The sequence below is a fragment of the Aulostomus chinensis genome, chromosome 22, assembly GCF_037954235.1.
Source record: "Aulostomus chinensis isolate RoL2024-O1b breed Wild chromosome 22, RoL_Achi_v1.0, whole genome shotgun sequence".
Taxonomy (NCBI): domain Eukaryota; kingdom Metazoa; phylum Chordata; class Actinopteri; order Syngnathiformes; family Aulostomidae; genus Aulostomus; species Aulostomus chinensis.
The window spans coordinates 4,826,832-4,841,431 of NC_141341.1; the positions used below are offsets into that span (position 1 = coordinate 4,826,832).

The following is a 14,600-nucleotide window of genomic DNA, read 5'->3' on the forward strand; positions in this document are numbered from 1 at the left end:
TGTATGATTGAGTTGGAAACTTTAGTTTTGTGTATTTTGCCTTTCTTACAAAGTTGTTTTCTGAGTACTTGAAAGGTCGAATGCACTTTTTTGGATGACGTGTTACTACTGCACATGTTGTTTAAAACATGAAATATGAGACTTTCATATAGTTGCATGGCACCAACCTGTGTTCTGACTGGTAGCACCTAAATCAGGGGTGGGGAACCACGTACCATGGAGGGCCGTGTGTATGCAGGTTTTATTTCTAACCAAACACTTCAACAGGTGATTTCACTGATGAACACACTCCCGTGGCTGCAGGTGTGTTCATCAGTGAAATCACCTGTTGAAGTGTTTGATTAGAAGGAAAACCTGCATACACACGGCCCTCCATGGCACATAGTTCCCCACCCCTGCCTTAAAACAACAATTTTACAAAAGAAAATAAGACACGAACACCAGGTGAGTGTTCATTCACCTCCCCTGCCTATAATAGTGCATCACTTGAGCCAACCCAGCCACACATGTCCGGAAACACTGCTGAGAGTTGCAAATACTCAAATAAAATTCCATTTTACGACATTGGCTGTTGACACACAACAAACGTGGAGTTTTGAGCGTGAGCATTCAAAAATAGTGAGTGGTGCTTACCTGTCCAAAGATTGGGAGCTCCAGCAGCTTCACTTGAAGAGGGTACATCCATGTCCTGTCTGTTTGTTTTCCTCCGAATCCTGGGTTAGTCATCTGTTTTTGGTTATGCGACATTTAAAGTTATATTTTGACTTATTGTGCCTTTTCCTGCTCCCGAAGAGGCGAGAAAAGCTCAGCGGAACTATTAGCTTTTAACTCTCGGCTCCTTTTGGAGGTAGCACTGTCATGTGTAACCCTGTTTAATGTCCGTCATCTGGTAAAAGTAAAAACGCAGGAATACAGGCTGTATTTTGAATTGTTTTGATGGACAGCGTGGAGCGGAAAGATACAGAAGCAAATGCGCCGTCAGTTATCGACCGCTATTACACACGATGGTACAGAGCCGGTAAATAAATTCTCAACGAACTGCCTGTCGCGTTAGCTGTTGCTAGCTGCGGAATAATTCACTGTTAGCCTAGCTTACTACCGGTAGTTGGAGTGGCGAGTCCAGGGAGAGAAACTGCACTGACCCTGAGATGCAGCTTCTAAAATCAGTAGAATTAACTGTTTTCACGGCCTTGTGATAGTAAAGAGTGGGCAAATACGTGGGAGTAAAGAAAGTAAATTTGTGTTACTTTTTAACACTTGGATATTAGGTGATAAAAACACTCGTCATGTTTGGGGTCATTGAGTGCTTTGTTTTTTTTGGGGGCTTTTCTTTAGATATGAAGGGGAAACAGAGTGAGGATCACTGCATCTTGCAGCATTCGAACAGGTACAGTAACTTATGTGCAAACGTAGGACTCACAACACAAATACGATACTGATTTCATTATTGTTCCAAATTAAAGTTGACTGTCCTCAAACTGTAATTAGGGCCTGAGCCTGAAGGTACTTCAAGCGAAGACCCTATTATTGATACTATCTTAGCTTTTTGACAATTCTCCTGTCATGACTCTTGGTACAGTATGGTTTGTGGTATTATTACAGTATATTGATATGTTTGGTAAGTATTAATAATATTTTACATAGTATAGCCTTGAAATAAGCAAGTGTGTCCTTTACAACATAGTACTGTATATTGAACTAGATGTGAGTTTCTCATTTTCAGGTTATTTTATTCGATTATTGTATTTTCAGTGCCATGTATGATTGATAACAGTTTGATACCTTTTTAAAATGTGGGGTTTTAATTCTCACAGTTTTCAATTGATTGAATTTCCTCTTAATACAAGTGATTTCTGTGTCAATTTAAAGTGAGCGGAGTTTGTGTTTTATTTTCTGCAGAATATGCGTCATCACCTTAGCAGAGACTCACCCGGTTCTTCAGAATGGGAGAGCAATCAAAAACATCACTTACCAGATCAGCAACGGCTGCAGTCGGCTGAATAACAAAGTATCAGGAAAATCCAAGCGGGTACCTTTTTTAAACACTGACCGATTTGATCTTTTCATGAATATTTATTCTTGTCAAACACACAATTCAACCACCCATTTTCTGTCTTAACTCCAGGGGGGCCAGTTCCTCACTGACTTCGCACCTCTGTGTCGGATAACGTGCACGGATGACACAGAGTACACAATCTGCAGGTGAGGACATAGTTCGTTTTCCTCAGTAAACAAATCATGAGAGATGTACATGTAGCTCATGTCATCATGTATCTTCTCCTCAGCTGCATCAGGGGCCGTCTTCTTGAGGTCAATGAGAATATTCTAGAAACGCCGTCTCTCTTGCTGGAGAAGGTAAAGGAGTTTTCTTTCCGTCGGTTTGACTTCAAACAGGGCTGTGCAATAAAATCTATGAAATGTTTTTATTTTTCCTCAGTACTGCATCGGTAACCCAGGTCTTGTTATCTATACATCTTATCTAAAAAAAAAAAAAATTCCTGAAATATTCTTTGTCAACAGCCGTCCACCGAGGGTTACATCGCCATCATCCTACCAAAGTTCGAGGAGAGTAAAAGTATAACAGAGAACCTGTTGACGAGAGAAGACTTCGAGAGGGTCGTCTCAGAGAGGAGTGTCACCCAGTCACAACCCTCTTGACGGCTCGCCACAGTCTTAGGCGTTCAAATCAGAACTGTTGAGGGGTTCTCTTCCAGCCCCTCCCACCAGGTCCGGCCTGGACCAAGAACGTTCTCCTGGGTTCACTTCAAATGGAATCTTGTGTGTGAAACAAGCATTGCTCTGTGCCTTTAGATGATCGTACAGCCAAGATGTTTTCAGGAAGTTCTCAGCTTCCAAGTGCTTTATTTATTCTTCAGTTTCTTATTTGATGTTTAAAAAGAAAAAAAAACAGAGGGTTTATCTTGTAAAATTAAAAAAACAACTTTAGTTTTGTAGAATGTGAATTAAAAAAAATACCAACAAGTAAGAAAAAATATTGTTTATTTTTTGTCTTCTATTAACCTTTCATTTGTCATAAGAATAGACGGTCCAAAACTAGATCTATGATTTCTTCATTGCAACATCACTACAATACCCAGCATCCTTAGCTGCTCTCAGATAACAGAATGTCTCTAAAGCTTAATTATTCATTTGATCCACTCTCTCTAAGTACCAAAGTCATTAGATGATACAGACGGGTGACAAACGAAACCACCACCGGTGTTGGTCTCCACTGGAGGGATGAACTCCACGCCTCTGAAGGATATTCCCTCGCCGTGTTTTGATGTTCCAAAATCTCTACAAGGGGCTCGGTTGGGTTGTGAGCTGGTGACCCAAAGACCAATCCGTCAGCTTTTTCAGCTCGCCACCCGTCTGCATGAGTACACTCACTGGCCACTTTATTATTAACAATCTACTGTGATCCATAGCAGCAGCTCTGCCAGGAATTCTGCCTTTAACAGGACAGTGCTCCGTTTTGATGGATGCTGTCAGATAACATAGCTTTACGATTGCCCCTGCCTACAGGGTCCTATTTTTAGCGAGGGCAGTTAAGTCGTGATGTAAACTAACCAAGAAAAGATTACGGTCCAATCATGGAAGTGCAAGGGCCGGATGTTCTGCTTGGTGGAAGTATGGATTCTCTTAAGAAATTTCTAGATGAAGTTGTATTTTGTAGTCTTGTAACTTGTGTGTAGAGGAATTTTTTTTTTTTAATTGTTTTTGGCCAGCCTCTACATTCCTAAAGCGGGCGGAAGGTTAATATCGTGCACTCCAGTGTGACCTAACATGAAGTTATTAGCTGTCTGTCGTAATAAAAACTGCAATTATAAGCCTTATTAAGAGCAGATTTCATGGCAAAGCTGCTATACTGCAATATATCCAGTGTGTGTGGGGGTTCATGTACCAGTACACATACCATTTAACACTCATTGGGCAACTAGGCAGCTTCTCAAAGACAGTCTTCATGACAACTACATATATATCCAGACTACATTTGACTCAGATAATCAATCTTTTGCGAAGAAAAAAGATTTACACAAACAATACACTGAATATGATTTGATAATGCCCAAGAAATGATAAAGCCCCGTCTTTCCCACAGCATCTTAATAGTCTTGTGTATCTCCTGTCTTTGGAAAGACTGGGTCCAAATAGAAATAGCCTCCAGTGATGAGCTCCGCATTTAAGAATAGTAGCATGATTGCAGCATCCTCAAGAGGACACTTGTTTTTGGCATTAAATCACAATTTTTGCATTCTTTTACAGACATGGCACACGGGAAAAAAAAATCCCATTGCAGACTTCATGGGAACACTGATCACATGGCCTGCTTTACATCATCCACCAGAGAATATAACGCCAGTAATCGAAGACACAACACCACTATGGCTAATATACAGAACACATGTTAACATTGTTTGACACATTGAGCAGAGACTCAGTCACAAGGGTTTGGTGATGATGGCGTCATGCACAGCCATGTCATTGCATTTTGTTTTTTGTTTTTTTTTTATGTTATTTAGTTGAGATGTGCAACACAGTTACAGTACACCACAAAGCAAATAGGCTTGTTACACTGAGGCACGTAGTGAACACACATGTATGGCTGAGGTGAGCATTAAAACATATTTGCCAAATATTTGTTTTCAACTCAAAAGCCAGAGAAAATCCAAAATCGGGTTTGTGCCAGGCTCCTCTTAGTGATCTGTAAATGCCTCAGTTTTGGCTGATTGTCTCCATCTTGTGGACTGAGGGTGGAACTTCAGGAGTCAAGCTAACCTGAGGTAAAACTGTCCCCAGGCAAGCTTACAGTGACCCACTGAGACGGCAAATACAGACCCGAGGCAACCATCGTCACCCCACTGCTCTGGTCCAACCATGAGTGGGTGTATGAGGACGAGGGGAGATTTTCCTGGATTATAAACCCTCCAGAAAGGTGAGGTTGGTTGAAGAATAGTGGACAAAAAAGCAGGTGGATATTTCCTTGATTATTTGCTCTCCAAGAGGTTGAGACCGGCCATGTGCTGCTCCAACGATTTCACACCAAACTCATTGCCACTCTTGCCGTTGAGGACTCCGTCATCTTTGACGGGTGTGGATGCGTCCTGTCGCTCCTTCCAGTCCTGCGGTGAACCCAGACTGCTCCGCTCCGACTTGTACTGCAAATGGAACGGAAAGACAGAGTGAATGAGAGAATGTGACTCGTGTCTGATTTTTTACATAAACAGTGGATCAACAAGCTAAAGTATAGCTGCTGAAGCCGCCTCTAATGCTAAACATGTTTGCTAAATTTCACAGGACCATGTGACTGCACTGTTGTTTCAGGTCGCTCTGCTGCCTCAGGAGCTGATGAACCAGGACCGGCTGCTTCAGGCAGAGCTGCACCCAAGATGTCCATGATTTTCACCCAATTCAGAATGAAATGTTTATATCTAATCACATATCACAGACGATAACTGTCTGCCGTGGTTGTACAGGTGAGATGTAATGCATCTCCCTTAAAACAAACAGACGGTGAAAGACTTTTGAACCAATGTTTGCCAAATTAAATTAATTTGTCCGTTTAAAGGGTGATGACATGTCGTGTTTGCCGAGCTAATCTGCCGGTTATTCCCTCATGAGAGAGTTCAACAGCCGTCACCTTTCTGTTGAGCTTGTTGCAGACGGGCAGGAGAGAGAGGACGACAGTCAAGATGCCTCGGGTTTTCTGGATAGACGAGTCCACCTACAAACAAAGACAGTTTAATTTATGTTAATCAAATTGTTTAAGAAGAATGGTGTCGATACACAAACACATCCAGGTTACCCTTCCTGATTCTACCCACTCTCCTAGTCATGATAGATGAACCTCAGGATGGAGAGAGAGAGGAACAGAAGCCAGACATGCTCATTAATCAGCAGAGGACATGCCATTCTTCATCCAGTCCTTTTTGCTTGCAAACATTGCCTTTATTACAAGGTGACCCGAGGCAGCTCATCACTGGCCAAGATGCTCATTAATTCCACATAGACACTCATTAATCCAGCTCCCTGTGTTCAATAGTGGTGCTACTTTCAGATCACTCCAAGATTACCTCGCAGCCAGTAATGACGTAGCGCTGTTAGTCACGGCCTATTGATGCCCAAATGTTTGTGGGTATTTAGATTTAATGCTAATTATCCCTTCAAGACAAAAACACTGAATATGTTCTGTCTGGTATTACATTTCAAAATAGGAGTGCATAAAATTTTTCCCTTCGAGGGACAAATCTGAATCTTAGCGGTCGACCGGTGAACGAAAGCAAACTCATGCTGTTAAAATGCCTTTTTGTCTGTGTCCCACTGTCTCAGCCTCCATTTTTTTCCTACTTACTTCACTCTGCCACCTGAAGAAATTAGGGAAAAATTATCAACAATTCGGGATAAGACTTTTTTGAATTCTGAAATTCAATCATGATGCCTTTCCAAGTTTAATGATTTTATTTGGGATGACAATTTGCATGTATTCATAATCAAAAAGCTCCTATTTAAAGCTCTGCAGGTCAAGACACCAGCCTCATTTGTCAATCTGTCAGGGACAGACTGTCTCACCTCCTGCCCCGCCCCTAAAGAGGCTGCTGTGTTGTGATTGGCCAGCCACTTTGAGCGCTTCAGAAACGTCTTGCCCTTTTTCTATAACAGGATTTCACATCCCGAGGAAGACTGAACTGAAAACACACTCGTGTGGATGGAGTATGAGTGCAGAAAGATGTAGGGGTGATGACAATTTCCCATTTTGCCCCTTGTGATGCGTTCAGGGGAATCAAATCCGAACGGCTCATTGAACAACAAGACCACAGAGCAAGCTAACCCACATCAAAATGACTGGGTTTCTTATTTCACAGTTTGTGTTGGTCGGCACATCAAAGACCGAAATATACCTGCATTTTCTTATATGGCCCCTTTGATGTTCTTTTATTTGGCCTGTTGTTATTATTTTTTCTTAACTTTTACACAGGTGGAGGGTAAAAACTAAACTTACTGTGGCCAACCCTGTGTTCAATAATAAGGGCAAAAGAAGAAAGACGGACACAGACACGGACACGTACACACACACACACACACACACACACACACACACGTAGCGTAGGTACCTTCTGGAAGGTGGCAGTCTTGCCCTGTACAGGAGTCTTGGCGCCCAGCTGCAGCTGTTGGCATAACGCCACCAATTTCTCCATTTCTGTCATCACTACTGACTTCTCTTCATCAACCAGCTGGAACGAAGACAAAGAAGAGGGGGGGGGGGAGTCATTCAGGACAGCACAGTTGGTTTCTTCGCCAGAGAGAGAGAGAGAGAGAGACGCTTAATATGTACAGACAGCAATACATTTACTGGACAGGTTCGTTTCTGCTACAAACATTTTTAAAAAAGGGGGGGGATCAAATACATTTAATTTAAGTATTGCTCCATGTAATCCTCCAGCAACAGTGGGGTCATGATCCACTGCTTAAATCTGTTATCCAGCTGAGGTAATCCCTAGATCTCAGTCACGGGGGCCATCAATCTACTTCAGTTACAGGCTCGCACATGACCACAAGTGACCTAAAACACAAGCGCTTTTATTCAGGGTGGCACTACTCATAGCTGACAGTAAACCTCTTAAACCTCACATAAATCACTGGCGGGAGAAGTACGCATGTCCTTAGGAAGACCCAGATAGAGGAGAAGAAGAGAGACAAGTGGAAGTCTCCCATCAAATTCTACTTCATCAACAGTCGAGTATTTTATTTTTGAGCTGACTGCAGTTTGATAAATCTCCAGCTCTGTCATGATAATCAATGTATTGACCTTAGTACATACGAGCTCCTTCACCCACCAACTTTGTTTCATTTAGGGTTTTTTTTTTGTTTTTTTTAAATATTTTTCTCATGAAAATGGAATGTCTTAATCTGAATATTCTATCACATTATCACCACATCAGTGCTGTAAAATACTATTGAATTAAAAAAAAAAAAGATGTTGTTTATCTTCACAATTTATGGCACAATTTGTCAAATTGTTAAAAAAAAAATTCGGTTTGTTTTGCTGATTTCAATACAGAACAGTAACTGATGCATTCAGATAAATGCAGAGGAGTGAAAGTACTCTAAAATGTGAATACTTCAGTAAAGTACAGAGACCATGACGTTGTATTAAAGTAAAAATACAACGTACAGCTGCATAAAATATGGAAACCCAAACCCCCCCCCCCCATCATTCACTGATTCGACAGAACTGCTCCTCTTCATTCACGCTCAGTCACTTCAGGACATCACAAGCGTGTTTACTGTCATCACTGAACTTCTTCATTGTGTAATCATTGCTTTTTTAAAATTGATTTATCGATCAGTGAATGCTTGGTGCGCGTGCGTTCTCATTTGCATGTACTTGTGAAGCACTGTGGTCAGCTGATGTAGCTTTAATGGTGCTACAGGAGGAATCCTGACTTGATAAGAGGGAGAGGAGAGAAAGACAAAGGGACTCTATTAGCAGCAGTTTGTTTGATGTAATGAATCAGAAAGCGTGAACAGCCGAACCTCCTGATTATAAATTAGTCCTTGCCGTCCGCCCCCCCCCCCCCCAACACCTACAGATGTGAGCAAACATCCACGCCCACAGACACAGCAGTACAGACTAATGGTGCTCATTAATGGCTGTCAAAAAAGACCTCTTTAATTAAACTTGGGGGACCTGGGGAGGGAGTCGGTGGATCTCAGCTTCGAGAGGTAAAGAGGACGGTCAAAGTGTGTGACAGCCTTAATTTCCGTCGCCGTGAGATTTATATGGTGGCATCCGTGGCAAGCCAGGATGGGCGAAACAGGTGTGTGGGAGGCGTACTGTGGGTGCTGGTGCAAGTGTGTGCATGTGTGTGTGTGTGCGCGCGTGTGTGCGCGCGCGTGCATACTGAGAGTTTTACCAGCTCATTTCTCTACATAAGAAAACAAAGGGTTGTATCCTTTTGTGTGCGTTTTCTTTCCAACAGAGAAACGTGAGCACGCAGAAGAACGCCCCTCTGTATTTCATTCAATTCTATTCACAGAAAAGCATCACATCTTTGGCTACATTTTATGAAATATATATGTTCTATTTCATTTTTGGCAAAGCTCATGATACACAAACAGTTGGAAATAATATTTTGTGCAGTCATGTTTTGGTAGTCAGCCTCAAACTGGTGTGTGTGTGTGTGTGTGTGTGTGTGCGTGCGTGCGTGCGTGAGAGAGCGATTTATTGCAAAACTAAATACCTGAGAGGAAAATGTGCGGAGAGATGAGCACAGCTGGAGTCCTTCTTCAGAAAGAACCTTCAGAGACGAAAAGACAAATAAACACTGATTCTGTTAACTTCCACCAGGAAGACTCTTGATCGTCAAAAGCAGAGGCAGTAAATATTATTCGAATATTACATTGGATTTTCTCTCCACTCTTCCTCGCCGTCTGCCTTCCTCTCATTTGTCTATCTCTCTTATCTCCTTTGCTCACTACCAAAAGGAATCAATTCTGGCTGACATTTTAGTCCTTGTTCTACAAATCACTGCACATTATTGCCAACAATTCCAGTTCAATAACACGCATCCCTCAGTGCAACCTTGTTTGTTATCGGCCCGTGTCACCAGCAGCATATTGCACATATTTCCATCATAATGATAATTCCCTGTCATGCCCTGTCAGATCTGCGATGAAATGAATGACGGGACTCTGGCGTTTACTTTTATTTACAGATTGATACGACAGCGGCAGCAGAACACATCTGGTCTGCTGCAGTAACGTTCATTTATAATTGTGTATAAACAGAAGGAAACATTATGGCCGCACATACCTCAGCTTGATGAAAAAGATCTAGTGTGGTTTTCAGCAGCCCCTCCCCTCTAGGGAATCAATGTGGAAACCAGAGAAAATGAGGAAGAGAGACACCGATGAGAAAGATGAACGAGGACAAAATGCATCCGCGACAATCAGCAAAAACCAACCGAGATGAATCGCAGCGGTCGCATTGTCAAAACAAGTCACAGCAACTGTGTCAGCAGCAGTCCGGCGTCTCATTAGCACAGACAAGTGGAGATATAACTTGTTCTCGCAATTTAGTTATTTTGAGGTCGTGGGATAGCCCCCCCCCATTCAGCTGCTTTAACACTGACATAATTTGCTCCCTCAATTTAACAAGTTTTGCTCCCACAACATATGATTTATGAAAAAAACAATAATTTGGCAATTGAGGGACCTCCTTTGATGTCTCAAAATAATGAAACAGAGAACAAATCATATCTTGCTTGAAAATATAAATGTTTTTCACTGTTTGCCCAAGCGCTCTCTGCCCACTCCAGAGCTCCGTACATAAACACCATGAAGGGAGCCATGCGGTCGAGCGACAGGTCAAAGTCAATGCAATGCTGAGTGTGGGTGGGAGGTCTAAGCTACCTGGTGAACAGGTACATGTTGTAGGCCATACTGGCCAGACTCTGACTCTGGCGGACGATGTCGTGTTCTTGCTCCTCCCACTTTTCTACCTCAGTGTCAACGTCAGACGACAGCAGGCGAAGCTCCAGACCAAGTTTGGCCATGCTTGTCTGCTCCTGCGCACACACACACACGCAGGTATGCACACAGGCACACACACACACACACACAACACAAAACACACACACACATACACAGTAATTCTATATGGAAACTACAGAGTAGTAAGAGAGTTTCTACCTCCATCAACGAGGTAATGCTGGTACAGAATGTCAGCAACATATTGCCAAAATTCATTCATAGGTTTTCTTCTGCACCACCCCTGGGAGCTTACTGCCTCTCTCTTATTGAAATACACGGATTCAACAAATTTCATCAAAATATGCTTCCATTCCTCAGAGGTCTTGGTTATTATATTGAAAATGGCTCCTCTGGATTGAAAGATACAAAATACCATTAAGATGATTCTAGTAGCTGAAACATTCTTCTGTCAGTCATTTCACATGGACTCCAGGAGGGATGGAGGTTTGTTGATGACGTGTCCTGAAACACATCACTACTAGTTATACATCAGTCCTACAGTTTGATCCGGATCACCTCTGAGGTCCCATCAGGATACGGTCTTGCCAGCCGTGCAAATACAGACACCAATTTTTAAAAAAAACTATTACCTAGATTAAGGTTAAAAAAAAATGCAAACATTAATACTTGCAGGATTCCTAATCTAACCCTAGGATGAATGAATGAAAAGGCTCTGATAATCACTTTCATCTGAAGAGTGCAAATAATGTTCAAATAGTGCAAATATACTGACAATATGAAAAATTCTTAAGATGGGCGACATGATGCGGCGCATGTCTGTAGGAAACACTGACGTCCAGAGCAGACTGTGCATGACCAGAGAACTATTTTCATTCGTTACCCAGAGGTTCATTAATCAGAATAATCCTGTTTTCATGGTGAGAAAGTGCAGGCCAACAAACTTGCTGCCTATTAACAAACCCACACCATCTATTCTTCACCCAAGTGACACCAAGTTTCCTGGAGATGAATATACTGCTGTCAGAGTCGCGTACAAGACGTGACATGATGCATTGTGTTGAAATCCAGAGGAGCCTGCACAGTGTGTGTGTGTGTGTGTGTTACCTCTGCATCCAACTTGACAGCCTTGGCAGTCTTCAAGTTAACCGAGTGTTTCTGTGTGTGTGTGTGTGGGGGGGGGGGGGGGGGGGGAGCGGCATTAATCAGAGGATTACAAACTATGGTATCATTAACATATTCATGAGGGTGGATGGTGTGATACTCACCCCGGGTCTAGGAAGTGACAAATACGGTCTTTTGTCTCCTATAAATAGAGGATTGGTGTGATTATCTGAATGTGAGGTCACATGTGAGAAAAGCATCAAATAATTATGAGTTTCATGTTTCATTAATAATCAAGTTACATCAGAGAGGATCAAATATACCCTGTTGTTGTTGTTCTTGCTGTTTGTAAATCCAGTATTTTTCAGTGAACAAAGGAGGGCAATTACGGTTATCCAGTAATTACGGTAATAATGATTTTTGCTTTTATCCCCGTCCATCACAGTTCCTTTCAGTTGACGACAGCCTCTCTCTTGGGTGTGTGCATGTTTTAACACATTATTGTAGCTTCATGAGAACACAGTGTGTGTGTGTGTGTATTTGTGTGTGTGTGTGTGAATCTCTCTCCCCACTGAACTGCACCTCATTATAGTAACTGCCCTTTATCTGCTACTGAGGGCAATCTTCTTTTTTTTTTAACCTTTTGTCTTTAAGATTTCAAAGACTTGCAGTTTGGGATAATAAAACCTAGACTGATACACACGGACAGATGGATACTCTAGACAGTACACACATTATTAGGGTGAGAAAGTAGTGCATTGCTTTCAATTTATTAATTATAAAAATGAATGCAGTGAACACACATTTGGTATTCAGATCAATCAGACTGATTTACAATTTTCCTAAAAATAGAATTATTCTGGTTTTCACACTTTTAATGAATTTTGGGTGCTACAGCTGTTATGTTACCGGCAAAAATGACACGGATAGTTTGACTCGACCCGTTAACACTTGTTGAGTTAACCGAGTCAAAGACAGACAGACACGTCATGCTTTTTAAATTCATTTTAATCAAAATACTAAATTTAGGCAACATGTTTTTAATGTCTGGTCTTTGTATATTTAATGCAGTTCACCCTCGGCTTGAGACACTGTGTTAATATCACAGCGGCTACGGCAGCCCGGCCACGTTTAACCACGTCAATGACGAGGAGCATCAAACGCAGCACAAAGGCTAATTACCGCCTCCCTCTTTGAATGTGGCACTCATGAATTTAGCTTGGAAATGAAGCGCTGGGGTGTCTGGCTGATGATGATGGTTATGGCCATCAATGAACGAATAGAAAATCAAAAACATTTTCAATATCTAAGGTCAATCTATTCATTTATTCACCCTCTTTAAAAAAAAAAAAAAAAGCTATTTGAAGTGAAATATGGTAAATGCTTGTTATAATTCCTGTTAACTTGTAATGAATGTGATTTTTGTAAATAAAAGGGCTGTCAAGCAAATTAAAAAATATATATATTTATGTATGTCCTGCTGAGAGGATGTCACCTGCACACTTCAGATAAGTGGAATAAATAGATATAATGAAGAGGAGGAATAAATGCATGCCAGATTACTGACACTGAGCTTATTCCTTTAATAGCTCGGACTATTTTTTATCATCCATGTTAGGTCAGGCTGCTTACACTGCCTCAACTTCCATTGTTCAGGGGCAAAATAATTCACCCAGGTCGGACGGACATGTCCATCCGTCCGTCTGTCTGTCCTAGTACTGTACACTCCCACAACTTCAACAAAAACACACCTCGCTTGCCTTCAAAAACGTCATTGATCTCCCTCAGCAGCAGAGCCATGTCACAGAGCTGAGACTCCCAGGCCTCACAGAACACCTCCAGGTTCTCCTTGGCGATCTTACTAGACGGGTGAAGGGCCAGGGTCTGGGCTGCTGAGATGATCTGTTCAGGAAGGGAAAGAAGTGTGACGGATGGGGAGGAATACTAACAAAGGTTTGTCTGCTTCTAGGCAGAGATGATACATAGGTAAGACGGCGGAAGAAAATAAGACAATTACATTTTCAGAACTGGTGAACTGATGCTATCTCTCAAAAAACTGATTGATTGGTCACTATATGGAAGTTACTAATATTTTCAAACATAGTGTTTCCCCTAACCACAAAGAGTAGGTCTCCCAGATCACCGACCCAGGATCCACACGATCTCTGGGAGCCTAATACTTCTCACACTAATTAAAATACAAGGCCTCAACAAATTTAATCAAAATACGCTACGCTTTCTTTTCAGAGAAATCAACCATTGGACAGAAAATAGTGCTTCTGCAGGACTACAGATCCAGTGAAACATCGAGATGATGCCGAAATGCCACCCCCCCCCCCAACTACTAAACAGGGACTGAAGTAATTTGATTGAAATTAGAATGTGACATGTCCAGAAACAGTGCTGATAGCTAAATCCTGCCAATGGCCTGACAGGATCTACATTTTGATCCAGATCACCGCAGAAAAGTTAATCACTTCCTCCTTCTGACGTCACTCGTCTTCCCTCTTAATCGAATCAAAATCTGTTCATTAGTGCTTGAGATGTCCTGCTAACAAAAACAGACACTGTGCTGCGATCACATGACCTCCTTGGCGAAGGTAAAAAATAAAAAAATAAAAAAATGCATATTTGAAAATGATTCCAGTATAAAATATTATTATATTAGTTTAAATGTACTTTTATGTGGTCAGAAGAATCACTGGTGATGGCCGTTTACAGCAATGATACGTGGCATCATGATATCTCAAATTGTCTGAATGCAACTTTTTTTCATGCAAGGGGACAAGCGAGAGCTGCAGGGAGCCCTGCAGTGACGTGCGTCGACCAGGTCTTACCGGCAGAAATAATCCAAAAGCAACGGGCTGCCAGAGAAAACACTGATAACCGATGTCGCGATATCAATTAAAACATTCAAATTAGGAATACAGCAGAAACAATCATGTTTGACACAAGCCTGTTCTCTACAGTGTAGCAGTTAATAGCCAATTACCCCCGGGTCACCC

General features: G+C 41.8%; 3 protein-coding genes across 11 annotated transcripts in view; 1 reads left to right on the forward strand and 2 right to left on the reverse strand.

Moving 5' to 3' along the window:
* ccn4a (cellular communication network factor 4a) overlaps positions 1–820 on the reverse strand; it is a 49,908-nt gene extending 49,088 nt beyond the window's left edge. Inside the window, exon 1 of the mRNA XM_086193680.1 lies at positions 634–820. The gene's annotated coding sequence lies outside the window, so the exon portion shown is untranslated. The remainder of the gene's footprint in view (positions 1–633) is intronic.
* abitram (actin binding transcription modulator) lies at positions 359–3,007 on the forward strand. Of its 7 annotated transcripts, none has more exons than XM_086193686.1 (6): positions 359–444; positions 1,336–1,387; positions 1,900–2,029; positions 2,126–2,202; positions 2,286–2,355; positions 2,521–3,007. In XM_086193686.1, exons 2-6 carry the CDS (start codon positions 1,338–1,340, stop codon positions 2,656–2,658), a joined length of 465 nt encoding a protein of 154 aa, XP_086049812.1. In that variant the 5' UTR covers positions 359–444; positions 1,336–1,337; the 3' UTR covers positions 2,659–3,007. The 7 variants fall into 7 exon arrangements, with proteins under 7 accessions (XP_086049812.1, XP_086049813.1, XP_086049811.1 ...); XM_086193687.1 differs by lacking the exon at positions 359–444 and adding an exon at positions 540–618; XM_086193685.1 differs by lacking the exon at positions 359–444 and adding an exon at positions 554–675.
* Positions 2,924–14,600, reverse strand: part of ctnnal1 (catenin (cadherin-associated protein), alpha-like 1) — a 59,620-nt gene continuing 47,943 nt past the window's right edge. The window contains exons 11-19 of one of the 3 annotated variants that reach the window (XM_086193676.1): positions 13,356–13,497; positions 11,760–11,797; positions 11,599–11,649; positions 10,414–10,568; positions 9,815–9,863; positions 9,243–9,299; positions 7,113–7,232; positions 5,642–5,725; positions 2,924–5,159 (exon numbers count right to left, since the gene is read on the reverse strand). In XM_086193676.1, the coding sequence (XP_086049802.1) occupies positions 4,989–5,159; positions 5,642–5,725; positions 7,113–7,232; positions 9,243–9,299; positions 9,815–9,863; positions 10,414–10,568; positions 11,599–11,649; positions 11,760–11,797; positions 13,356–13,497 (867 nt within the window). In that variant the 3' untranslated portion in view covers positions 2,924–4,988. Of the gene's footprint in view, positions 5,160–5,641; positions 5,726–7,112; positions 7,233–9,242; positions 9,300–9,814; positions 9,864–10,413; positions 10,569–11,598; positions 11,650–11,759; positions 11,798–13,346; positions 13,498–14,600 lie in introns of all 3 variants that reach the window. The other 2 variants (XM_086193675.1, XM_086193677.1) reach the window with 2 other exon arrangements.